Raw genomic sequence first — 22,516 nt, 5'->3', positions numbered from 1 at the left:
AAACTTCGGGAACGCGAGGATGCTCAAGTGTCACCTGGGATGGAAAGAGATCCACCGACGTTGTAGGCGCTGCCATGCTGGTAAGAGGAGGGACAGCCGAGAACTCCGGACTTAGGCCTAGTAGGCGCCGGCTGAATCGGTGCACTGGAGTCGTGACAAGAGGTTGAGTCTCCGGACTGGGCGTACGGGTCCGAATCAGGCTTTCCTGCATCAGATTGCAGGCTCCAGCACCTCCACCACTGTCGCGACGTCTAGAGAGAGGTCGTAACGTACAGATCAAGAGAAGAACAGCAGGTCGGAGTTTTTCTAATACCGCGCGCAGCGAGCTCTTCTTCTTTCTTCCTTTCTATCTTCTGCACGCAGCGTATGCCCATTTGTGTTGTCGTCGTCTTTCTTATTGCATGCACGTGGCAATATCATACATCACGCAATTGTCCAAGCATGTGAGACAAGCCTCGAGCTCTCTCTGGTTCAGAAAGCACTCTCATTGGGAGCAAGTGACACCTTGTAACCCAACAAAACCTGTTCTATCAACACACTGTATCATCTAACCCTACTGAAAACTACACTATCATATCGCGGTCACTTCAGCTACGGTGACGTACCATACACAACAGTGACCATAAAACACACACACATACGAAACAACGGTCCTCTTTGAAATCAAACCGAAACAATGTACGAAAAACGACGCCTTACATTTAACAACACACCCAAAAATACAATAGCTAGAACTCATGAACATCACTACTTGATAATACAAATGAATGCACAACTGCATTTCAAAGCAACAATTGCATCGCGCACACAACGTTGTCCACAAAAACAAAGAATACTCGCGAGTGATTAACCCTCAGAACAAGTGAGACATTGTCCTCTCCCAACTAGCTCACATCGACCTGTTCAATGTAGTTGAGACAAACAACCCACCTCGGCATTCGCGAGTGGGTGGGGCGTGTTATGTGCACCCATTCTGTTGTCAGTTTACGCGAGTTCACTTGGCAACCATGACATCTGCAACACTGACGTTTTTCCTCGGAGGCCAGTGAGAAACAAAAGAATGGGCTCTTAATGCGCTTCCTGGTCCTTTTCTTCGAAAAGTGAGCACTACACGCGCTGTCGTGTGCTGATTCGCCCATTTCACCGCGACGAGGCTCCATAAAGGAACTCACCAGCGCAAAAAACAAAATTGCAAACATTGCTAAACGGAAAAACACAAGAGACTTAGGCATCACATGTCGCAGGTGTCGTTTGCCGCCCAATGATTCCTCACTATACAGCATTTGGCTCCCAGTGACCGTACCATGAGCACCGTTCTCCACCTGATGCAATGTATTTGCTACCGATTCAATTTGCTCTTTCGCAAAAGGGCTTTCAGTAGACAGTCTAATCCGCTCATTGCCTTCTTTACCACCAACCTGTCGCGGATCTCCGGAGGTGTCCATGCGAGCTATAGTGATTATCTCTTCTCTATCATCTCAGTGCGGCTCAACTTCCTTGCGTTCAATGATCTCGCTGCTTTGATCGACTCCTTTCTGATTCCTCAGGCCCGCGTTGACCTCGCAACACGCGTCACCTTTAGCACCCTTGCTCGGTTCCTCACCTACGGCATGGCGCGCTGCGTCACCAGCGCTAGTATGGGCTGCGGGCTCGACATTTCCTCTCACAAAATCAGCCTCTTGCTCAGGTCACCCCTTACTATTTTACACTCACCGCCTGTGAGGTGACGCCACGACTCCTTTACGGCAAGACAAACTTTGATAGTCATCTGGAGTCAGTAGCAGGTCCGCGCTCGCAGCCAATTCTGGGGTCACCGCACGGAGCACCGGTACACGCCGGTTTACAATCCCTACAGGACACGGTAAGCCAGGCGGAACGTACATAACTTCCGCAGTAATCGCGTGGCCAAACGCGCCCGTGAGCTTCAGGTCACCACAGCTCTCTCTCAGAATTTCAGCTGGTACTTCGCTTGCCCTTATTATGGTGATGTAAGAAATCCGCACTAGCTTGTTCCCGAGATGCGTGCTATTTTTTATGCGCCTATGTGAGCGCTTCACGGGGTATGCTCTCTCACGTGAGTCTTCATTTCTTATGGCTACGCAGGAAATCTCTTTGTTTCCAACATCACTGCCACGCTGCGTCTTACAATCTCTCTGAAAATGTCCCGGCTCGCCGCAAGCGAAGCACCGCATGCGCTCAAGGTGCAAGTTATTTGCGTATTATGTGACCTTGCCCTGATGAGTATGCAGCAGCTCTTTTGCAATGGTATCGGGGTAGCTCGTTGTTCCTCTGCTTTCCTAAAAATTTGGGCTGCCAGCTCTACTAAGTCTTTCACTTGCAGCCAGCCTTTCATTTCACCCTGTGTGACAAACGAGCTAATGTCAGGCTGCATGAGTTGCTTCAGTCTATCCGCGGTAAGCAGAGCCTGCAACTGTTCAAGTGAATTTACTTCTATTCTGCGTAGATAGTAACTGAACATCATTTCCACTCTCGTTGCTAGATGACCCCACGACTCTCCTGCCTCCTTCTTGATGTCTAGGAACCGCCTGTGGTACTCGCCCGGGGTCATCTTAAGCTCCTTAATTACTCTCTCTTTGAGCTCTCCAGAAGAGTGTACCACTCACCGACTGGCCGATCACGGGGGGAGTTCCTTTCGAGCGTTCACAGAGAGCGGACGTGTTGCTCGGAGCTATCGCGCCCGCAGGAGACGCTATAGGCACCGTACAGTCGAGTTTTCCAGTGCGACTGCAACGCCAGAACGCAAAACCTAGCGGACAAAAAACGCAATAATGAGACGGGGTTGCTCAAAATGGAACGCGATGTGCGCGTCTCCCTCTCTGAATGAGTGGGCGGACTGCGGCCGGGATACACGGGGGACGCGTTCGCGCGTCTGTTTTCTGCGTGCCCCTAACGACCAATGCCAGCGAACTTGGGACGGGCCAGTGCGAGCAACGCAGCTCCCTCTGGTCAGTGTACGGTGCCTATAGGCACCGTACAGTCGAGTTTTCCAGTGCGACTGCAGCGCCAGAGCGCAAAGCCTAGCGGATAAAAAAAGCAATAATGAGACGGGGTCCGTCAAAATTGAACGCGATGCGCGCGTCTCCCTCCCTGCGCGAGTGCGCGGATTGTGGCCGGGCTACACGGGGGACGCGTGAGCGCGTCTACTTGCTGGGTGCCCCTAACGGCCAATGCCAGCGGACTTGGGACGGGCCAGTGCGAGGAACGCAGCTCCCTCTGGCCAGTGTACGGTGCCTATAGCGTCTCACGCAGTGCTTATCACATTCTTGGACTCTCTTTTCCTGTTTGAGATCTTTCGACCAGAGTGCTCATCACGGACATTGCATTTCGATAACTGTCGTCGCTTTCGGGACCTGAGTCCTGCGACAGTGTCTTCTGTCACCGGCGCGTCTCTGACGCAGCCGTCATCAAGGCTACCATCGCAGAGACGTCTTCACCATCTTCGGCGAACCCTCTCGAACGCGCACGGCGCTCCCTCGTACGCACATCGTCGCACAGGCGTTCGGAGAGCGTCGCGTGTACCCGTATGCTGTGGAACCTTATCGCCAGCGCCAACACGGTGCGGTTGAGGCATGAACAAGCGCAGCGACTCTGCATGGTCATCGTGAGCAACTTACAGCGCTCCACCTACCGGCGCCTGCTGCCGACACTGATGCAATCGCAAGGGGCCTGGCGACCTCGGAAGCCTCCTGCCCAACCGTCAGCACCGCTGTCTCTTCGGATACTTCGGCCGCACTTCAAACAGCCCTTCCCGGCGTTCCCAACACAGTCGGTAGGCCCATGACTTCTTCCGCTCTCGTCTCCGACTCGCGGAACGTACCACTGCCGGTAGACACGGAACCTGAGCTTGATGACATGGATACTACGTCTACGCGCAAGCGTTCGCGTCCTAGCAAGTCGGGCAGCGACGACGACGGTGCGTTGCGAAAGATGCAAGCAGTAGCAACCGAACGTATCACGGTTATGTCGCCCACCGCACCGCCAAGGGATACGATTGCCGAGGAGCACATCGACACGCACGACGCCGATGGCACCAACGAGACCGAGTTTCTGACCGTGTTCTCAAAGTCGCAGAAGCACCGCCAGCGCGCCTCGACGGCTCCGCGACCAGTTGGGAACATCGGCCCTCCTCCTGGCACCGCACCTGTGGCCACTCCTGCCGCGCACCCGTCTACCGCCCACGTTGTGTCGGGCCTGGCAATCCGACCACTGCGACTCAGGCCGCTTCTGCAGGAGTGCTTGCAGCTGCAGACACCATGCTGACCTCGGCCGTGTCGCCGCTGGATTCCGGCACTCTTTTTTCCGACCGGCAAACGCCGGTGCTTCCTTTCACCGCACCTCCTGCCTTGCCATTGCGCAAACTCTCGCTGCGCTGCCCGGCGTCAAGGAGGTGTGAGTAAACACGAAAAAGAACATCATGGCAGCCGACGCATCTACAGCAGAATGAATGGATCGCCTACTGGCCACGTCGGAGCTCGCGGGAATACCCGTGACTGCCCACCCTCCTGCTGACCGCTCACAAAGCAGCGGTGTGGTGCTGGGCGTAGACGGCGAGTACACTGACGAGGCCCTGCTGGTTGCAGTGACGTCCGAGGTGCCGGTGATTGCAGCCAGGCGACAAGGGACATCATTGATCCTGCGGCTCGCTTCCCACGTCCCTCCCGCCCGTGTCCACCTTTCTCGCATGGCCTTTGAAGTGAGGCCATTCCGGCCTCGCCAACTTCAGTGCCTGCGGTGCGGACGCTATGGACACATCACTGCAGCTTGCCGGAGACTAGAGCGGTGCCTGCGATGCGGTGACCACAATAGGAAGGACGCCAGCTACACCAGCAAGGTTAAGTGCCTGCACTGCGGTAGGCGACATTCAGCTGACTCCGCGGAATGCCAGCTCTGGCAAAGAGGGCGGCGCCTGACCACCATCAAGGCGTCATCTCTCACGTACCTGTCTCATCGCGACGCTCAAGCAGCCTTGCGGTCAAGCTCTAGCGGGACGAGTGCGAGGCGAAACTAAACAAGGCCACAGGCAAGAGCTACGCTGCGGCGGTGGGAGCTCCATCCAAGGATCCGCGCCAAACAGGCGCACAGCAGCGGGAGCCGCCTGCTGGTCCCAAGAAGCAGGGCTCAGCCAAGCTTCGCCCACCCACGAAGGCAACCTCGCAGCCTCATGCTGATCAGGAGAACGCAAACCTGAGGCTCCCCTTAAGGGCGGTAGCGGACCTGCTCCCTCCTGAGAACCAGATGCGCTCCATCTGCCTTCAGGAAGGCGGCGTGCACCCTCCTAACAGCCACCATGGCTGACAATCATCTGCAACCAGCAGGGAACCACCGCCGCCGCCGCCCGTGTATGCTTCAGTGGAACGCTTACTCGTTGCAGCGGCGGGATTCAGACCTCTCATTGCACCTCTCGCGGTGCGAGTATGACGTGCTTGCTTTGCAGGTGTACGTAGCAGCGGACGACCTGCGACTCCCCGGATACATCGGCTACCATAGCGCCACGTCATGTATTCTCGACTCGTGCCAAGCCGCGCCGTGCATGGTGAGTGCACATCCCCAGGGTCGACCTCGATGTGCGGTGTACGTGCGCGTACGCGAACATTAACGTGGCCGATGTCACTGGGGGTGCCCTCGAGTGTTGTGCTCTGACAGTGCGGCTACGTGGTGTGGATACGACAGTGGGTGCGTTCGGACAGCGGTTTAACGCCACCGATCTGCTACAGCTGACGGCTCGTCTCGGAAACGACTACCTTCTCTGTGGTGACATGAACGCTCATCACACCATGTGGGGGAGTCGCACCTGCTCGTTACGAAGAAGGGATCTGGTGGATGTTATCCATCAACTGGGCCTGCAAATCCTGAACACCGGGTTCTTCACCTTCGTCCGCAAAACAGGCAGACCCTCGTGCACTGCCATTGACGTGAGCCTGGCTAGCGATGGAGACCGGTACGACTGGGCAACGCAGCCTGACCCCTGGGGTTCGGACCACCTGCCGATCGTCATTACACCAGCGGGAGCGAAGATCCGAAGGACCAGGCAGTGCAGTACAGTCGACTGGCGAGCTTTCCGGCAGCAGCTCCAAGACGCTCCGGAGGACCAGCACTTCCTGGATCTGGTGGCAACAGCAGCGCAAGCAGCCACAATCCAATCCTGGGTGCCCGATAACCATCGTGTGCCAGACCTCCGCCACCTGAACTTACGGGCTGCCAGACGCAGGGCTGAGATGGTACCTAAAGGCGCAGTGCCTAGATCATCGCACGCTTTTCAACCGTGTCGATGCGGTACGCCGACGATATGCCAACCGTCGCAGACCGCAGAGTTTCCAGGGCAGCTTGCACTCTCTTAGCCAGGCAAGAGGTGGCGCAAAAGCATGGCGGCTTTTACGGTCTCTCGTCATTGGACCAATGGCGCCGCAACCCGTACTTGCAGCGGCCATCCGCTTGGGCATCAGTCAGCAAGAACTGACAAAACGGCTGGCCGATCGCTTCGTGGAACTGCCATTAGCCCGACCTGCGGCCATTACCACCACGCCTGCCCCCAAGCCGCCGCGAGGCCACCACCCTGCCTGACTGCCAACCAATGGCTCTGAAAGGACACTCTGGCGTGTGAGTTTTTGCTGCGAAAGACACCCGAAGAGAATTAATTTTACAGTTCTTCACAGCTTCAGAAAACCTGTCCAACTTTGTATCCTTCAAAAGCTTCAGTGCCGCTGTCTTCATTTTTGAAGGTATTTGTTTTGTGGACAGGAAGTTCTTGGCTACGGAATCCAGTGCTTTTTCTGCGAATTTGCTCGTCGGGAGAGCAACAAAACCGCCCTTGTTGTCCGCCTAGATCAGAGTCAAGTCCTTTTCATTGAAGTAGTCGACAACACGATTGACTAGACTATTTCTATGTCCGAGCTGGCTACGGCTAACCTTTGAAAGCACATCCACTCCTTCGGACAAGCAACGCTGTTTTTCGTTCTTGCCCGCTTTTTCAGACACCTTGTGAACCGTGGCCAAAAGTGCAGACATATTGACACTAGGGGTCATAGTGAACTTAGGCCGATTCTGTAGAAGCTCATGTATCTCTTCCGGAACAGAGATACCTTCAAGGTAAGTGACCGAGTAACCAAACGCCTCGGACCTTCCCTTCTTCGGTAGGTGTTTACTCAAGTGGTTCCAGATTACATCTGTGGAGCACACATAAGAAAACGACTCGACACGTCCGTCTAGCGCCGAAGCCTAAAACCAACTAACTTTTTCTTTATTTTTGTGCGCCCCTCGCGCCAGCCTTGCTACCGCGCCGCACGAGGTCACGTCCGACCTCTTCTTTCTTCACTGTGCCATCCCGTCGATGTCGGTGGCGCTACACATCAATGGCTTGGTCCGCCATGCGCCGATGATCCACGAGGCATTGAAACACCGCAATGTTGATCACGTCCGACAAAGCAAAGAACTCGTAGCAAGTCAAGTAGAAGCCTCACCTGTCGACAGCACTCCGATTTCTAAATTTTCACTATCCGCCTCCAATGTCCTGATGACGGCTGTAGTCCTGATGTCTGATGTCCTTATGTCCTGATGACGGCCTGCAAACTTGCTAGCCTATGCTCACAGGTGGCTCGTGGAAAGACTAGCAATCCGGTGTGCACTACGAAACACGAGCGTTGTTTCACGAAATGTGCCACATGTGTTGTGTGGCACCCGCTCTTCAGTAATGCCATTTATCTGGCAAGAGGAAAGGGCAAAGAAGAACGTGAAATTGTGGAGGCATGCTACATTAGGAAAAGAGGATATGCATGTTTAAGCACACCGTCAATTTGCCTCATTGACAAGGAATTTAGTGTGTTGCAACGATGGCAAGAAAGATGATTGTGTATTCTCTTTCACCGGGTGACGTTGTAGGTGATACAGACGCGCTGCACATGCGCTTTGAGGTTCCTTAGTTGAATGCTTTTTTTCAATAAAGTACCTGTTGTTAGTTCCAGCGGTGTTTGTGTCTGCCTCTCTTTCGTGTCCCGTTCTTTTGGCGGCTTTCAACGAGTATCATGAACCAACTGGCCCAGATCTCAACTCTTCTGCAACTCTAATCCAGGAATTAATTTTTGTAGACCAGACAAAAAGCACAAATTTTCACATGTGGTCTTTTTTTTAAACACAACTTTAGTGCCTCTGCGAAGCGCGGTTATACTGTAAAAACTCACAGGGTTCCTTGTGCATACACATATCACGACTCGAAGGCGAAAGCGACCTTATTTTTTATTCAGTCGATGTATTCATCCTGCCCCGCCACCCTCCGAAACCTTTGTGCACCTAGGGTGGTTTGCACTGCTTGCAGGTTCGGAGGCACCTAACTTGGTTTTGCCCTGCCTACGTGATCGACCCACCTTAGACCAAGCTGCGATGTCATGTGATTACGGCATCATGTGATCTTACTTCACGTGGCGTCACGGCAGAATATGTGAAGTCATGATGACGTCACAAATTTGCCGATCTGTGGCTTCATGATGACGTCATCAGGTGATGATTTCTTGCATCACTCGTGCTGTGCCCGACGCCGCTGGCCGCCGACGGTCAATTTTCGCGTTTGATGAGGCTTTCGCCTTAAAATTTTGTAGAAACAAGAAGCTTGCCTGCCGCCACGCCGGTGCTCAGAGCTTTACCACAAATGTGCAAGCTTGAAAAATGCTTTTAGAGAAAGGAAAGGAGATGATTTTTAAGGGCTCAATAATATTGCTTTTAGAGAAAGCAATTCGTTGATACGCACGTTACCTCACAGACACGTAGTGGGTACTTCACAAACTGGTGATCAATTATGACGTAGTACTTCGCAACAGTACTTGCAGTAGGTGCCCCCACATCGCACCAAAGCGAACAAGACACCACCTGACCGTTTTCTGTCATTGCAAAGAAAAGTGCAGAATGCAGTCCATGGTTTGAAAATGTCACCATCCCATCTTAGGTAGAAATGGGTGCGAGGTAACGCGTTTGACTGTAGAAGATGAATGGGTACATCTAGTTGGTAGTGCATGCGCCAGCGATCCATCTATGACGCTTTCAAGAAACTCGTTGCACTATCTGCGCATGAGCTGAAGCATTGGATGATTGGATTTTCTTAAGTCTCTCTCTGATATTATTTACAATGCATGATTATCTGCTCAAAATGGCTGATGTGCTCCTAATTACATTCTGCCACGTGCTAGTTGCAGCGGAGTGAAAAAGTGTATAAATACGGCGTGGTGCCTGATAATAAACATTTGTTTAAGCGTAGTACTGTGTGCGTTTAAGTGTATCATTGTGTGACTTTCTTCTGTCCTATTTATTTTTCTTTGCGCAACCATTCTTTTAATAAAATCTGTCATACCAGCAAGCCGGCTTTGCAACTTTAATCGCCCTTAGAGAACTCACAAGAGGCTCTAGGGCCGCTTTCCCTGTACAGCCACATTGAATGGCTTTAGCCTTTAAGTCGTCTTGGGGTAATGCATAGGAGACCCTTTGAGTTTTTGTGGGCCCTATAGAGCACATCAAGTTGACCTGCAAGCGTTTAGGTCCTAACAAGTTGAAGGTGTCTGAACTGCATCAGAAAGAGGTTTCCCATGCAGCGAGTTGAAATGATGTTTTGCAGGACTAAGTACAGATAGTGTGGGGCGAAGTCTCTCGCAATCTTTCGTAATTTATGCAAGAGACCGTACGGCATTTATGGTGAAATATTGTGAATTGCAAAAATACGCTAACGAGAACCAATAGACGACCTGGTCTAGCTCCTGGGCTGATGTAGCAATGATATCATCATCTACATCAGCACCGTTAGTATTAAAACCTGTCTCTTATACGCTTACACTTCTAGGATACAAGTATACATTAAAAAAAATTTCTCACTGAGTATGCAAAGGGTGCTTTATTGTTGTGATGCTCTCGCCCACACGACTGGGTCATGCTATCAGCTTAACTGGGGCAGTACATATAAGTGGACGGTATACAGCAGCAAGGGCGCACTTTCGGCTTCCTTAAAGTTGGAAACGTTTTAGATGCGTAAGCATCTTATGCTTGGGGCAGTGTCCGTTATGCGGCGTCCGCAGAACGGACACTGCGCATGCGCCAACTCTCCCCCTCTCCTCGCGTGAGAGCGAAGAGGTGGGGTGGAGGAGGTGGCGTGAGCGCTGCCTCCGCTTCATTCCTCCTCTCCCGTTTCTCTCTCTCCGCCCAGCTGTGCGCTGGTATATAATGCGGCGCGCACTCGCTCCCGTTGCACTCTCCTTCGCAACGGCGCTATGGACGCTCGCGAAGCTGAAAGCAAACGGCAACGCCGACAAGCGTTGCACTCCCCTTTGCAACGGCGCTATGGACGCTCGCGAAGCTGAACGTAAACGGCAACGCCGCCAAGCGAATCTCGAAATTGCGAGGCTGCGAAAGCGCGCGTTCGCTGTGCTTCCGTCTTTATATCACTGTGCAACGGTGTACGAAACGCTATGAACAACGTCAACGTCGGCGCTAGTTGCAGCGGCAGCGCCACCGCCGCGGAGCAGAGGAAGGCTCGGGAAGCCGAACGTCAGCTTCGGCAAGCGGTAATTCAAACGCCTCGCGAACCACCGTCTCATAAGTCACATAAGACGAACCGATACTTCATGCGCACTCCGCGCGATGCTTTCGCATCACACCGTGGTGGCCAGTAGGGGGAGATGATGTGTAATTTTTTGTACAGTAATGCGTTTAAAAAAGTGTAAACCTGTATAGAACGAACGATAGCCATACTCTGAAGCCGTCGTCAACATCAACAAATGGAGAAAATTGTTCAGTTATATTTCTCTTTATTGAGAGAACACATAGCCGAAAAATATCAACAGGCGAAGTTGCCTTCCGAGTAATTAGTGTGCCGCCATCACCATTCCTTCTACTTGTTAGCATTTGTCGCCATTTCCAAGCCGATCCTTGACTCGATAACTTGCGTTTCTTGAGAGCTCATATTTTCTCTCCTTGTCCACGATGTTCCATCGGCGGACGCCATCGCCACCGATTGTTCCGGTGCCTGGAATACTTCCGAGCCCACCGGTTCCTGTACCTCCTTCAGTACCAGTGGGGCTACCTTCTCCACCTGAGGAACTTTCGATTCCACTCGTTCTTGTGTCCCAGCTCCCTCCAATGACTGGCACAATCCCGCTTCCACCGGTGTTGTCGCTTTGACTACCACTTTGACTGCTTCCAGCGAAATAACCACCGCTCTCGCTACCGCTTTCTGCAGTTCCCCCGCTTCCACCAACACTTGCACTGTTTCCACCGCTTTAAACACCATTTTCATCGCTTCTACCACTTTCACCACCGCTTTCACTGCTTCCACCACTGGTTCCACCGCTTCCTCCACTTCCACAGCTTCCACTACCGCTTTCACCACCACTTGCACTGCTACCACCACTCTCAACACCGCTTTCAGCACTTGTACCATTGCTTCCACCGCTTCCACTGGCGCTTTCTCCGCTTCCACCACTTCCACTGCCACTTTATCCGCTTCCACCACTTCTACTGCCGCTTTCTCCGCTTCCGCCGCTTCCAATACCGCTTTCGCCACTTCCACCGCTTCCACTGGCGCTTTCACCGCTTCCACCACTTCCACTGTCGCTTTCTCCGCTTCCAATGCCGCTTTCTCCACTTCCACTGCCGCTTTCTTCACTTCCACCGCTTCCACTGGTGCTTTCTCCGCTTCCGCAGCTTCCAATACCGCTTTCTCCACTTCCACCGCTTCCACTGCCGCTTTCTCCGCTTCCACTGCCGCTTTCTCCACTTCCACTGCCGCTTTCTCCGCTTCCAGTGCCGCTTTCTCCAATTCCACTGCCGCTTTCTCCACTTCCACCGCCGCTTTCTCCACTTCCACTGCCGCTTTCTCCGCTTCCAGTGCCGCTTTCTCCAATTCCACTGCCGCTTTCTCCACTTCCACCGATTTCACTGGCGCTTTCTCCGCTTCCGCCGCTTCCAGTACCACTTTCTCCACTTCCACTGCCGCTTTCTTCACTTCCACCGCTTCCACTGCCGCTTTCTCCGCTTCCACCGCTTTCGCTGATATCGCCGCTTCCAATACCACTCGCACCGCTTCCACTGTCACTTCCTGCAGTTCCACTACTGCCTAGACCCGCGAAAACTGCGATACCGGCCAATCCGAACAATGGCTTGCCTATTACAGTACTGCTTCCCCCTGAGCCTTGGCTGCCTGTACCGGAGCCTGGTGATCCTCGCTGACCAATTACAGATTGGATTTTTTGCCGGATACCGGCCGCACTTGAACCCGGGCTCTTCATTGTCCCTGCAAGGCACAGACATGAACAGATAATATTCATTATTTATTTATTCATTTTATTGCGATCGCCATTATATGGACACTCTCGGCTGATTTTTGCCATCGCCGTCATGCCCTGGATATGTATATGTATGTATATATAAATAAAACCAGCAAAGAGAAATAAAATGACAAGAAAACGATTTTCGAAGTTCGGCACCCCGATTCGAACCGGCGACCCCTCGCTCCTCAGCGCGCCCCTTTGAACAACTCGGCCACGCGCCACCGATTGTGCGGAATAATAACGGTGAGTTATTTATATACGCCATTTAGCTGGTGGTATGCAGAGCTTGGAGGTGCTTCCGCGTGTGCAGTATCACCCGTGAGATTGCTTGCACGGTGTGCTTTAAAGCAATCTCACGGGTGATACTGCTTCTCTTTGAAAATTACCCTTGAGACGCGCACTAAAATGAGGCCCATTTCTGCACCAACACGCGATGTGGAACATTGGGTAAACAATGCGTCGAACGCCACCGCGCGGCAGGAGACGCGGAAGGGCCACTCCACGCGCCGCAGTTTTCAGGAAAGCAAAAAATATCCAAGAGCGTTGGGTTGTAGCGAGCTGCTCAAACAAGAATAAGTAACTGGGACAGTTAGTTGGCGCTCGTCCTGTGTATACCTGTGCATTCGAGCGTCCTTAGTTGTGTGTGAGCAGCGCAGCGCGCTGGAAATGTCGAGCTGTTACCGTTGTTAGTTCGTATTCATCATGTGCGTGTTCGTTTGAGGTTGATGGGTGTGCTGCAAGTATCGAGCTGCTTGGTGTTGTTCTTGCGACCTTGTAATTTGTTGCTATCGCGTTCATTGCCTCGGCTTTGCGTCGAAACTGTGACATTTTTCTTTATGAATTGAAAGTTCCAAGACAACCCACCAGCATTTGGAATCACGGTGGTGAAGGGCTCTGAATTGAATTTTCCCATGTGCGACTTCATGGCGCACAATCGAAGCAATACAGACGAATTTTTCTCACTGTGCGACCATGGTGGAATACTGCTGCGTAGGCCTAGAATCGAACAGGCGACTTCGTGCCCGACGACAGGATATGGTGGCCTTCAAGTCATCATGACAGGGCGTCTTCTAGTATGAGTAACTAGTCTCAGCTCATTTCTAACTGGTCATACCTCTCCGGATGGTACACCGGGTATTGATGCTTATGCGCTCAACGCTTCCGACAGTGATATGACCACGGGGATGCGTAGCCATTATTTCCTTTTTGCTGGTGCGCCCATTATTGGTGTCGATGCCAGACTAACTCCGTCCTTTAGCCTTCTGGCGTTCGCCTTAGGCTGGTTCTCAGAAGGCTAGATGCCTCATTTCTCGATCCCCGGTTTGATGTGGCCGGGCCGAGGGGGTAGGGTCAGAATAAATAAGCTAGTCTGTTCTTAATAAAGAATCACTGCAAAGTCTAAACTGTTTAGCCGCAGCCAAATATGGAGTCTCTTCCAGCTTGCTGTAAATAAATAAACAAACAAACAAATAAATAAATAAATAAATAAATAAATAAATAAATAAATAAAATGTGTTCGATATTATTCTCACCACATGAGAAGCACAAGATGGCTATAATGATAATGGCCTGCAACCTCGGATTAGGTCCATGAGTCATTATGGCGAGCAGCTTTGTGGAAGTTCGTCCGTAATCTGGAACAGCAGAACAAACACGGAAGCAATCATTAGTATATCTGTAAATTACCGCATGTTCGCTGTAGTTATGTTTCCGTTCATAAAAACGTATGTGAAAACTGAATCCGTAGGTACGCGAGTGGTTAAACGTTTCCTGGCCGCTATCCCACGTAATCCTATGTTAGCGTGCGCTGGGAAATTTTGACCACCCCTGCACATAGGAAGTCCATGGCGCCATCCGTTGCTCGCTGAAGTTTTCATGATGGAATAGTCCACGACCATTCATTTATCTTAGAAAACACGAATAAAATATGGGCGCTAAGGTTGAGTGAGCAGGAGAAAGTGGCTCAGTCAGGCTGGACAAGGTTTCTATAGGAGGACCTGCCTTTGTCAAAAGATATGTGTTTTGTGTTTCCATCTGTCAGCTCCCACCTTGACTTAGGCGTTAAGGCTGATGCAGTAAAATACGCCGAAACCATGACAGACTGCGTGAACAGAACTCTGGTAGGTCAACTTATGGAATAAGCTAAGTGCGCCGACATTCTTATGCGATGTTTTCCTCTTGCACATATGCGTTATGTGAGGTTAGGTGGTGCGCCAAATATCTGCCGGAAGGCTTGGATATTTTTTAGACCGGAAGCGAAAGACGAAATGCGTGAAAAGGTAATTTGGATGGAACCGCAAGCTATATTGTCACTAATAGCAGTTCGGACATTAAAAGCTGCACTGATCGAGCCAACAAAACCTCACGTGTTACAATTCTCTACTGTGTTCCACTCTTATCAACCATCGCTGAAAAGCAGATAATCCAGATGATAGCGTGTACTACAGACGCAGCATTGCTTGAAGCATGACAAAATGTTGAAAGGAAAACAATCACAACCCCTCCATTGCATCACATCCACATATATCTTGTTTCTGCATGGCGGCCATAGCGTACAAATTATCACGCATAGCATCAAGTAACCTACGTGTTCATTTCGAAAACATTTGGATACTTCGCGTGGAGCTCGGTAATGCTTAAGGTGCTGCGTAACAGCATTTCCTTTTTCCTCATTTCTACGCAAGCATACCCGCATAAAATTCTCTAACTGTGAGATTGAATAAAACATTTTTGTTCATATGGCTTCATTGTTCGATGTGTTTCTCCAAAGGCCCGAAAAATGTTTTCACTTACCTAGGAAACGGAGTCTGAAAAGATATCAACAGGCTCAAGTGAACAACGAGATGTTGCACTAGAACGAATATTGCGTCCTTTTATACGTACTTAAGCGGATGCTTTCATCACCTGACACGTGGAATTTGCCATCAAGGCGGTGACCATGTTGCGTAGATAGCTGAAAAATGAGATAAAAAAATAACTATAAAAATAATAATAGTAAGTGTCCTTCCACCGCAGCTGTACGCGCTTTACTAGCACTTGTTTATCACACTGTAAAGGCTAGAGAGAGCGAACTGAAGAGCTTAACAAAATAGAAGAATATCATTAAAGATCCAAGGCTTTGTGCTTCACAAGAGACTGGTTGAAAAAATAGGAAATATAAGGATGAAAAAGTCAGTTTCACCTTAAGGGCGAAATGATGAATGCAATAGCAAGGAATTAGAATGTCATACGATGAAAGGTTAGCAGCTCATTCCTTTAGCAAACACGGCTGCTGCACTGAGCGAAGTGACCTTAGTGCGGTCTATGGCTTCAACGCACACTTTGCGTTGAAAGCAAAAGTCGTACAAATCTATGAGGCATCTGTTGAACCCCACTCAAGATATAAGCGCGCGAGCACAGGCGACTACGCCCTGTTGGTCAAAGTACAGTGTTGCTATGCAGGATGGCCCGAGCTTCTCGCGAATACGAGTTTGCTTCAAACTCGCACTGCGCCAGTCATGATAGTAAGGCAGTGTGGATCGCGCGATAGCAGCGTTGATAAAAACGGCTACAGGAACGATCATGGCGTCGCAAACGCATGCGCGGTATTTGCGGCGGTTTTCAAAGGCGAAAGCTTCAGCGCCGCCACTCAGTCAACATTCCAACAGTGCAGCGAAGTCAGCGTGATTGTCGCGCTGTCTTTTTGCCAATGAACATCGCCCCTCCCACAGGCGTGTTCATGGGCGTTTGTCCTCTTTCGGGAAAGTTCTTTCCTTCCACCTGAAGCACGAAAATTTCCACTCTCGAAGATAGCAAGGGCGCACACGCAGCACTCTCGTGCAGCTCGTTTCGCTTCTCTCGAACATTACAGATAAATAAATGGACAGGTTACTGCTGCTTACATTACACGTCTGAAGATTTTTCTGCAGTAACGAATCGGTATAAGCAATGGGTCCACAAACAAATAAATAGTAACATTTCTCGCTGCAAATGCCACCAGGGGCGCTTGCTTCATGGCTGTGAGTTCTCTGCCGTAAAGGGCGGAGAACGGAACTGAAAACTTAAGTTTCTTTTTTTTCTTCTGGAGTAAAATAGTTTTAATTGAAGTAAAGACACTAGGCCAACGCTACGAAAAAAAAAGTAAAGTTTTTTTTTTGTCGAGCCTGGTGGCACACTTGTCACCGCCCCGTTATAAAGGGGACGCTCATAGCATCGATGAGTGGTACGTCCTGAGCACGGAGAAATTGAATGCGAGACATCGTAGCCACGTGGTGATATAATGTTCAGTTCTTCGTGCGTGTTTGCATAGTCTGTCGCGTCGCTCGCTGGCGTTGCGACGTGAGGACTGCTCCTCGGCAAGAACAAACGTGGTGGGCTGACCCGATCTTCCTCGCGGGCGTCTGTCAATCAAACTGACGGACGCGTGAACTCTGGTACAAACTCGCTGATTCTGAAAAGGCCCCAGTTCGACTTGGGACTGTCGTAGTGCCAGTGTGCTTGTCAAGCGTTTCATGCGGTGGACGCTAAGCAGCAGCTTCTTTGCTTATTTGGTCAGATCGCACTACTCATGCAAGGCTGGGCCCATCCGAGGAGCTTGTGATCACCAAGCCTCATCCAGCTTTTGACGTAGCTCGTGTACTGTCTGCTCTGTCTGCTTCGGAGTGAAGACCGCGCCAGTTCGGTCTCAGTTTTGGTGGTAGTAATTAGGTAGGTCTTAATCAAGATGATCTTGAATAGTGCTGCCTTAATTGCTAATATTTTATTTAACACAACACGAATTAATCGGGTTTCGTTTATCAAGGTCTTAATTAGTGTGGAGCTAGTTAGCATAATCCTAATTAACACCCCTTAATAAGCATAGTATTTGTGAGTAAGGTCCTAAATAGCTAGGCTTAATTAGTAAACCCCTTGTTAGCGTCGTGTTAATTAGCATTGCCTTAATTAGCTCTGTCTCAGCTTTACACGGCTTCGTTAGCATGGTCTTAGTAAGATGTGGCTTAATTAGCTTGGTGTTAGCATGACTTGGCTTAATGAGCTTGTTCATAGCATGTACTAACTTAAGTAGCTGGGTATACCGCCCAGCCAGTTAGCTAATCAGCCGGGCGCACGCTCGGGGTGCGAGAAGACGATGAATAAGAAAACGAAGAGGGCGCGCGGCCGGAACTAATCTCAGAGGCCACGGTGCTGATTATTGTAAAGGATACTTAATGCAGACATTAATAGCTTCAAAAAGAATTTAGACAGCCCGTGCCTCTAAAAAATGTGGTTAGTAAAAGTTTCGGACACTCTTCTTGGATGGGTGCACATCTGCACTCAGTGGAACGACAAACAAATGAAAGAATATGCCTCTGGTTTGAAGACACCACCCAACTTTGTCGACCGCCCTTGAAGTGACACTGCCTTTCACCGTAACCAACGGAACGCAGCGCGCGCTGAGGGATGGATTTTACCTTTTCGTGCTATTAGCTCGTTCAAAAGCGGGTGTCGCCAGAGCTCGGAAAGATTCCGAGTTTCGCCAAACTCGGGCCATCCTCCATAGCATCCCTTGGGTGCTATGCAGAATGGCCCGAGCTTTTTGGGCACACGAGTTTGCTCCAAGCTCGCACTGCGGCGGTAATGATAGGAAGACCGAGGGAAGCGCGCGATAACGTCGATAAAAACGGCTACAAGAACAAGCATGGCGTAGCAAACGCATGTGTGATATTTGCGACGGTTTCCAAAGAAACAACAAGTGAGAACGCGTGAGCGCCGCCACTCAGTTAACATTTCAATAGTGCAGAGACGTCAGCGTGATTGTCGCGCAGCCATTTTGCCGACTGAACGTCGCGCCTCCCACAGGCGTGTTTGTGGGCGTTTGTCCTCTCTCGGGCAGGTTCTGTCGTTCCACCTGTAGTGGAAATTTACACTCTCGAAGGCAACAAGGGCGCACACGCAGCACTCTCGTGCAGCTCGTTTCGCTTCTGTCGAATATTACAGACAAATAGACATGTTACTGCTACTTACATTACACGTCTGAAGATGTTTCTGCAGTAACGAATCGGTATAAACAGTGTCTCCACAAACAAGTAAATAGCAGCATTTCTCGCCGCAAATGAAACAAGAACAAACAAACGAAAGAAGATGCCTCTGGTTTCAAGACACCACCCAACTTTGTCGACGGCCCTTGATGTGATGCCTCGTTCCATCGTAACCAAAGGATCGCAGCGCGCGCTGAGGGATGGATTTGACCTTTTCGCACTGTCAGCTCGTTCAAAAGGGGGTGTCGCCAGAGCTCGGAAATATTCCGAGTTTCGCCAAACTGCGGAATGTAGCGATTTTTGTTCTTTCTTACTTATTGTTCTTGGCGTTGCAAATTTAAAAATTGGATGGGTGGTCAAGTTTAAGTCCTTCCTGAATCTTTTCCCGCAAACTGCACTAAAATCCAATAATTGGTAACAAAACTACAACCCAATGAAACAGGTCGATTCTGAAAGAATTACCCTGCATTTACACAATATATTTACCAAAGATTAAAATACTTGACAAAGAGAACGATGAGCCCAGCCAGGAATGTTAGTCTGCACAGTCAGGTTACGCGACATTGTTATCTTTCGTAATGGCGGCATTTTAAGCCAATCAGAGATTCCGTAGCAGCCCTCTGGCCCTATTCGTTTCGATAACATAGGGAATTAGACATCATGGCGGTGTTCGAGAGTGTCCTGCATAACACCCCAGGCTTCTCAGTCGTCGATGCTCTCTTCCTTTCTTCCGCGCAACAATATTATGTTCAGCTATTGTTGTAATCTTTCGCGCACTGTGGTTAAAGTAGAGAAAAAACAAACGTGGTTATTTTAGAATATAGGTGAGGAGAAGCGCCCTTAGTCCAGGGTGCCTTGAGCTCTTGGGCTCTCGCAAGCAGCCGTAGCTGACGTAGTTGATCCTCAGTGTTGGCGCTGGTCAATGCCTTCTCCGAAAGCTCGTTGGTGTGGTAAGGGTTGGGGGTTTAGTAGGGTTGTCTTCAACCTAGTGCCGTATGTTTAAAAGACATGGTTTTTCAGCAGAAGCGGCATTGCGGAGAGAAAGGCTATGAGGTGACTTCTGGTTGGCTATCCTTCTGGTTGGCTATCCTGGCTATCTGCTCACCTGTAGAGATCGGAGTAATCTGCTCTCCAGGTAGCGACTTGTCGGTAGGATATGTTCTGTGGGTGAGCTTACAATATTGTGTGATGTCTTCGTGCGAGAGACTGCAATCTGTGCGAGGTGCGTACAATGTGACTCGGCATGCTCGTCGTCGGCTCGATAGGTCAAATCTCGAGCCACGATGTTGGCGACCTCGTTGCCAGGAATTCCATGGTGAGCTGGTGTCCTTATGATCATGACTGGTCTGGGGGAAGGCTTTAGGCAGATGGTTCTAAGCGTTAGCAAAGCTGTGATATCCCTGCTGAGAGCCGGTAATGATGACTGTCATATCGGTTTCAAAGAGAGCAAGGGCTATGGCCGCTTGCTCAGCTTCTAGCAGATTGCTTCGCAGGATCGATTGCTACATCAATGTTCGTTATTGAGTATTATGGTGGTTGCTCTTGCTGCTCGACTGGGGTAAGTCGCCACATCTTCTAGACTGCGGAGGTGTTACATCGCATTGCTTGCACGGGCCGAGCCTCCCTTCTCTGCTTGCGTCACATTGGGCGCACGTTGCAGGTTCAGGGAGGTATGGTGATGTTGCCCCGGAAGGCATGCGGTATGTTTAAAACCTAAAGAGGTGAATGTGTGAGCGGTGCAGAGAGTCCCAAGCGTGAGAAAATTGACCTGCCAGTTTCCGAGACCGCCAATGTTCTATTACTTAACCAAATATATGAGCGGATCGGTGGTGGTCTGAAATCTTTTCGTATTTGTCACCTCCCAGGTTGAAGCGTTGTGCCTCAGAGCTTTAGGTCAAGGCTTCGATATCCGAGTGGCGAAGGATGCCGTAGCGGCCACATTTCAATAAAGCTCAAACCTAAACTATTAAAGGAGGAAGAGGGGCAATAGGTGCGAGTAGCGGGAGGTTAGCTAGCGCTTTAGACTGCCTCGCTAGCGTGTGACGGAGAAATGAAGTGCATGAAATTAAGAAATGAAGTACAGTGGCAAAATTAAGAAATTCGCAGGCACAAAATGAAATCAGTTAGCGTAGGACAACGTAAGTGGGAAATCATTGGTAGAGGCTTTCGACTTGTAGTGGACGTAAGGTAAGGTAAGGTAAGGGGTTGATGATGCTGATTATGCCAGAGAAGAATACACATAAGTCCACTTTTCTGCGATAAGCGCACTAGCGCGTTGAGCATCTTCTGTGGTAAGCATGGTATCAACCAATGTCTGACGGTTCTTCCTAGTGGAAACGGAAGACTGTCAAGTATGTCTAAAGCGGGAGCACACTGGAGTGCGCATAAATGGGGACATCAACAAAAGAGTCATTAGACATGGAACTGACAGAATGACCATCTATGGGGCGGTTCTTAAAGGGACACTAAAGGCAAATATTAAGTCGACGTTGATTGTTGAAATAGCGGTCCAGAAACCTCGTAGTGCTACTTTTATGCCAAGGAAGTGCTTATTTTGAAATAAAATCGCGTGTTAATGGTCCGCATCGCGTTAGCGCACTTCAAATCACCCGCCTAAAATCCGACTTTCATACGTCACTGCTGCTGTGCCCAACGTTGCCCGCCTTTACTGTGCGGCCGCCGACACTAGTGGCAGCAGAGAGAAAGTAGCGGGACCCACAGCAGCAACAACGGCCATCGAAGCCATCGAAGCTTGCCGCAATCGCCGCAATGGATGTGGACGGAGAACTTGACAACGAGGCATTGGCTCGCGACGCTGGGCTCCACTTCAGCGACTTGAGCCCCGATGAACGCGGTATGCTGCTGAGGGCTCGTAGTGCCGGCGTCGTTGCATGCGGCATTATGTCGAACTTTCTGTCAGAGGCGACTTTCACGAGCGCGCAAAACACACGCGGCAGTACGCGATCCCGGAACTACCACTGAGACACGACCGCGTGAGCGAAGCAGGGCGCCGGGCGAAGCGCAGTTCGGCGAAAACGGAACCTTTGAACCACGCGCGCCGTTCCCCATGGCAATGCCACAGAGGTTCTTTTTTCCATAAATCAAACGGAAACGAACAAACAGCATTTTATTACCTCTTTTGATGAACGGAAGGATCTTTTTTTATTGCTGCTAGTTTGATTACTAGTGATTTAATGTAGGCAGACTCTCATACGTCATCGGGATCACTTCGAAAATGTCCCACTCGTGGCGCTCACCATGTGATACATTTAGCTTAATTTCTCGGTAAGTAGGGCACTGCTGTTGATAATATTGCCGTTTTAGAAGTTGTCATACATTGAGCTTTCACTCTGACATAAATTGTTATTTGCCTTTAGTGTCCCTTTAATTCTACCTATGAAGCTGCACGGACGACTGTGATTCGTACAGCCGTCGACAAGCTCGAATGTGGCCGCCGTAACTCGAGTTCCCAGGCCACACTCCGTGCCCGCACAGTAAACACAACACGATGCGAACGTGGACTCCGAGCGCCGAGCACGCTCGCTCGGCGCGGTTCCTATACATGAATTTCATCCTGTAGGATCTCTATGAATAAACACTGCTCTTGTTGAACTTGCACATGAAACAGTCGTATGCGTGGACGGGAAGGCTGAAGGCGTCCGCTGTGTCTCTCATGCAGAAATTGCAGTGGGCTCTATTTCAATACCAAATATGACAATATAGGTTTCTCCTTGATTCTGGGAATCGTTAGATAGGCTTCCAAGTTGCCTTTGAGCTGACAAGAAAATTCTCTGAGTTTGATCTCTCATCTACTGGTTGACATAGATCTATTTTTTCCTGAGGCTACTGCCAAGTTCAGGCAGTCTTTAGCACGGGTATACTAATAAAAGAACAGCGTAAAGTTGAAGCATCACATACAATTGCACCACGCAATATTCCTTCAAGAACTGTTGTCATGTGGGTGGTGATGACAATTTTTTTTTCGTGAATGATATTTGAGGGCTCCAGGACAGGTCGCTGTTCTGCTAATCCTTCCATAAAATACCGGGTCTTATTATGACTAATTGCGAGTTCATTAGTTCTAATGATGTGTGATATCATCGCCTTCCGTGTGTTCAACGTAATTAACAACGCGTTCAGTTTCTTTAACATTCATTTTTAACCTTGCATATGTATACCGTGCATACAGCACTCCACAGA

The 22,516-nt window shown here is 50.1% G+C and overlaps 1 protein-coding gene across 1 annotated transcript; it reads right to left on the bottom strand.

The window, feature by feature from the left end:
• Window positions 1-10,882: 10,882 nt before the first annotated feature.
• LOC119391734 (ion-translocating oxidoreductase complex subunit C-like) lies at window positions 10,883-15,260 on the bottom strand. Its single transcript, XM_037659388.1, has 2 exons — window positions 15,225-15,260; window positions 10,883-12,106 (listed from the first exon to the last, which is right to left on the bottom strand). Exons 1-2 carry the CDS (start codon window positions 15,258-15,260, stop codon window positions 10,883-10,885), a joined length of 1,260 nt encoding a protein of 419 aa, XP_037515316.1.
• Between the last annotated feature and the right edge of the window lie 7,256 nt (window positions 15,261-22,516).

The sequence above is a fragment of the Rhipicephalus sanguineus genome, chromosome 4, assembly GCF_013339695.2.
Source record: "Rhipicephalus sanguineus isolate Rsan-2018 chromosome 4, BIME_Rsan_1.4, whole genome shotgun sequence".
In the NCBI taxonomy this organism is placed as follows: Eukaryota; Metazoa; Arthropoda; class Arachnida; order Ixodida; family Ixodidae; genus Rhipicephalus; species Rhipicephalus sanguineus.
The sequence above is the reverse complement of the archived record's forward strand: the minus strand, read 5'-3'. Positions and strand labels throughout refer to the sequence as shown.

Bases quoted from the DNA above. Each gene is read 5' to 3' on its own strand.
- LOC119391734 (XM_037659388.1), bottom strand. From the start codon at position 15,260: ATGGTCACCGCCTTGATGGCAAATTCCACGTGTCAG. The intron at 12,107-15,224 runs GTGATGAAAGCA...TCGCGGGTCTAG, and splicing joins TGGCAAATTCCACGTGTCAG to GCAGTAGTGGAACTGCAGGA.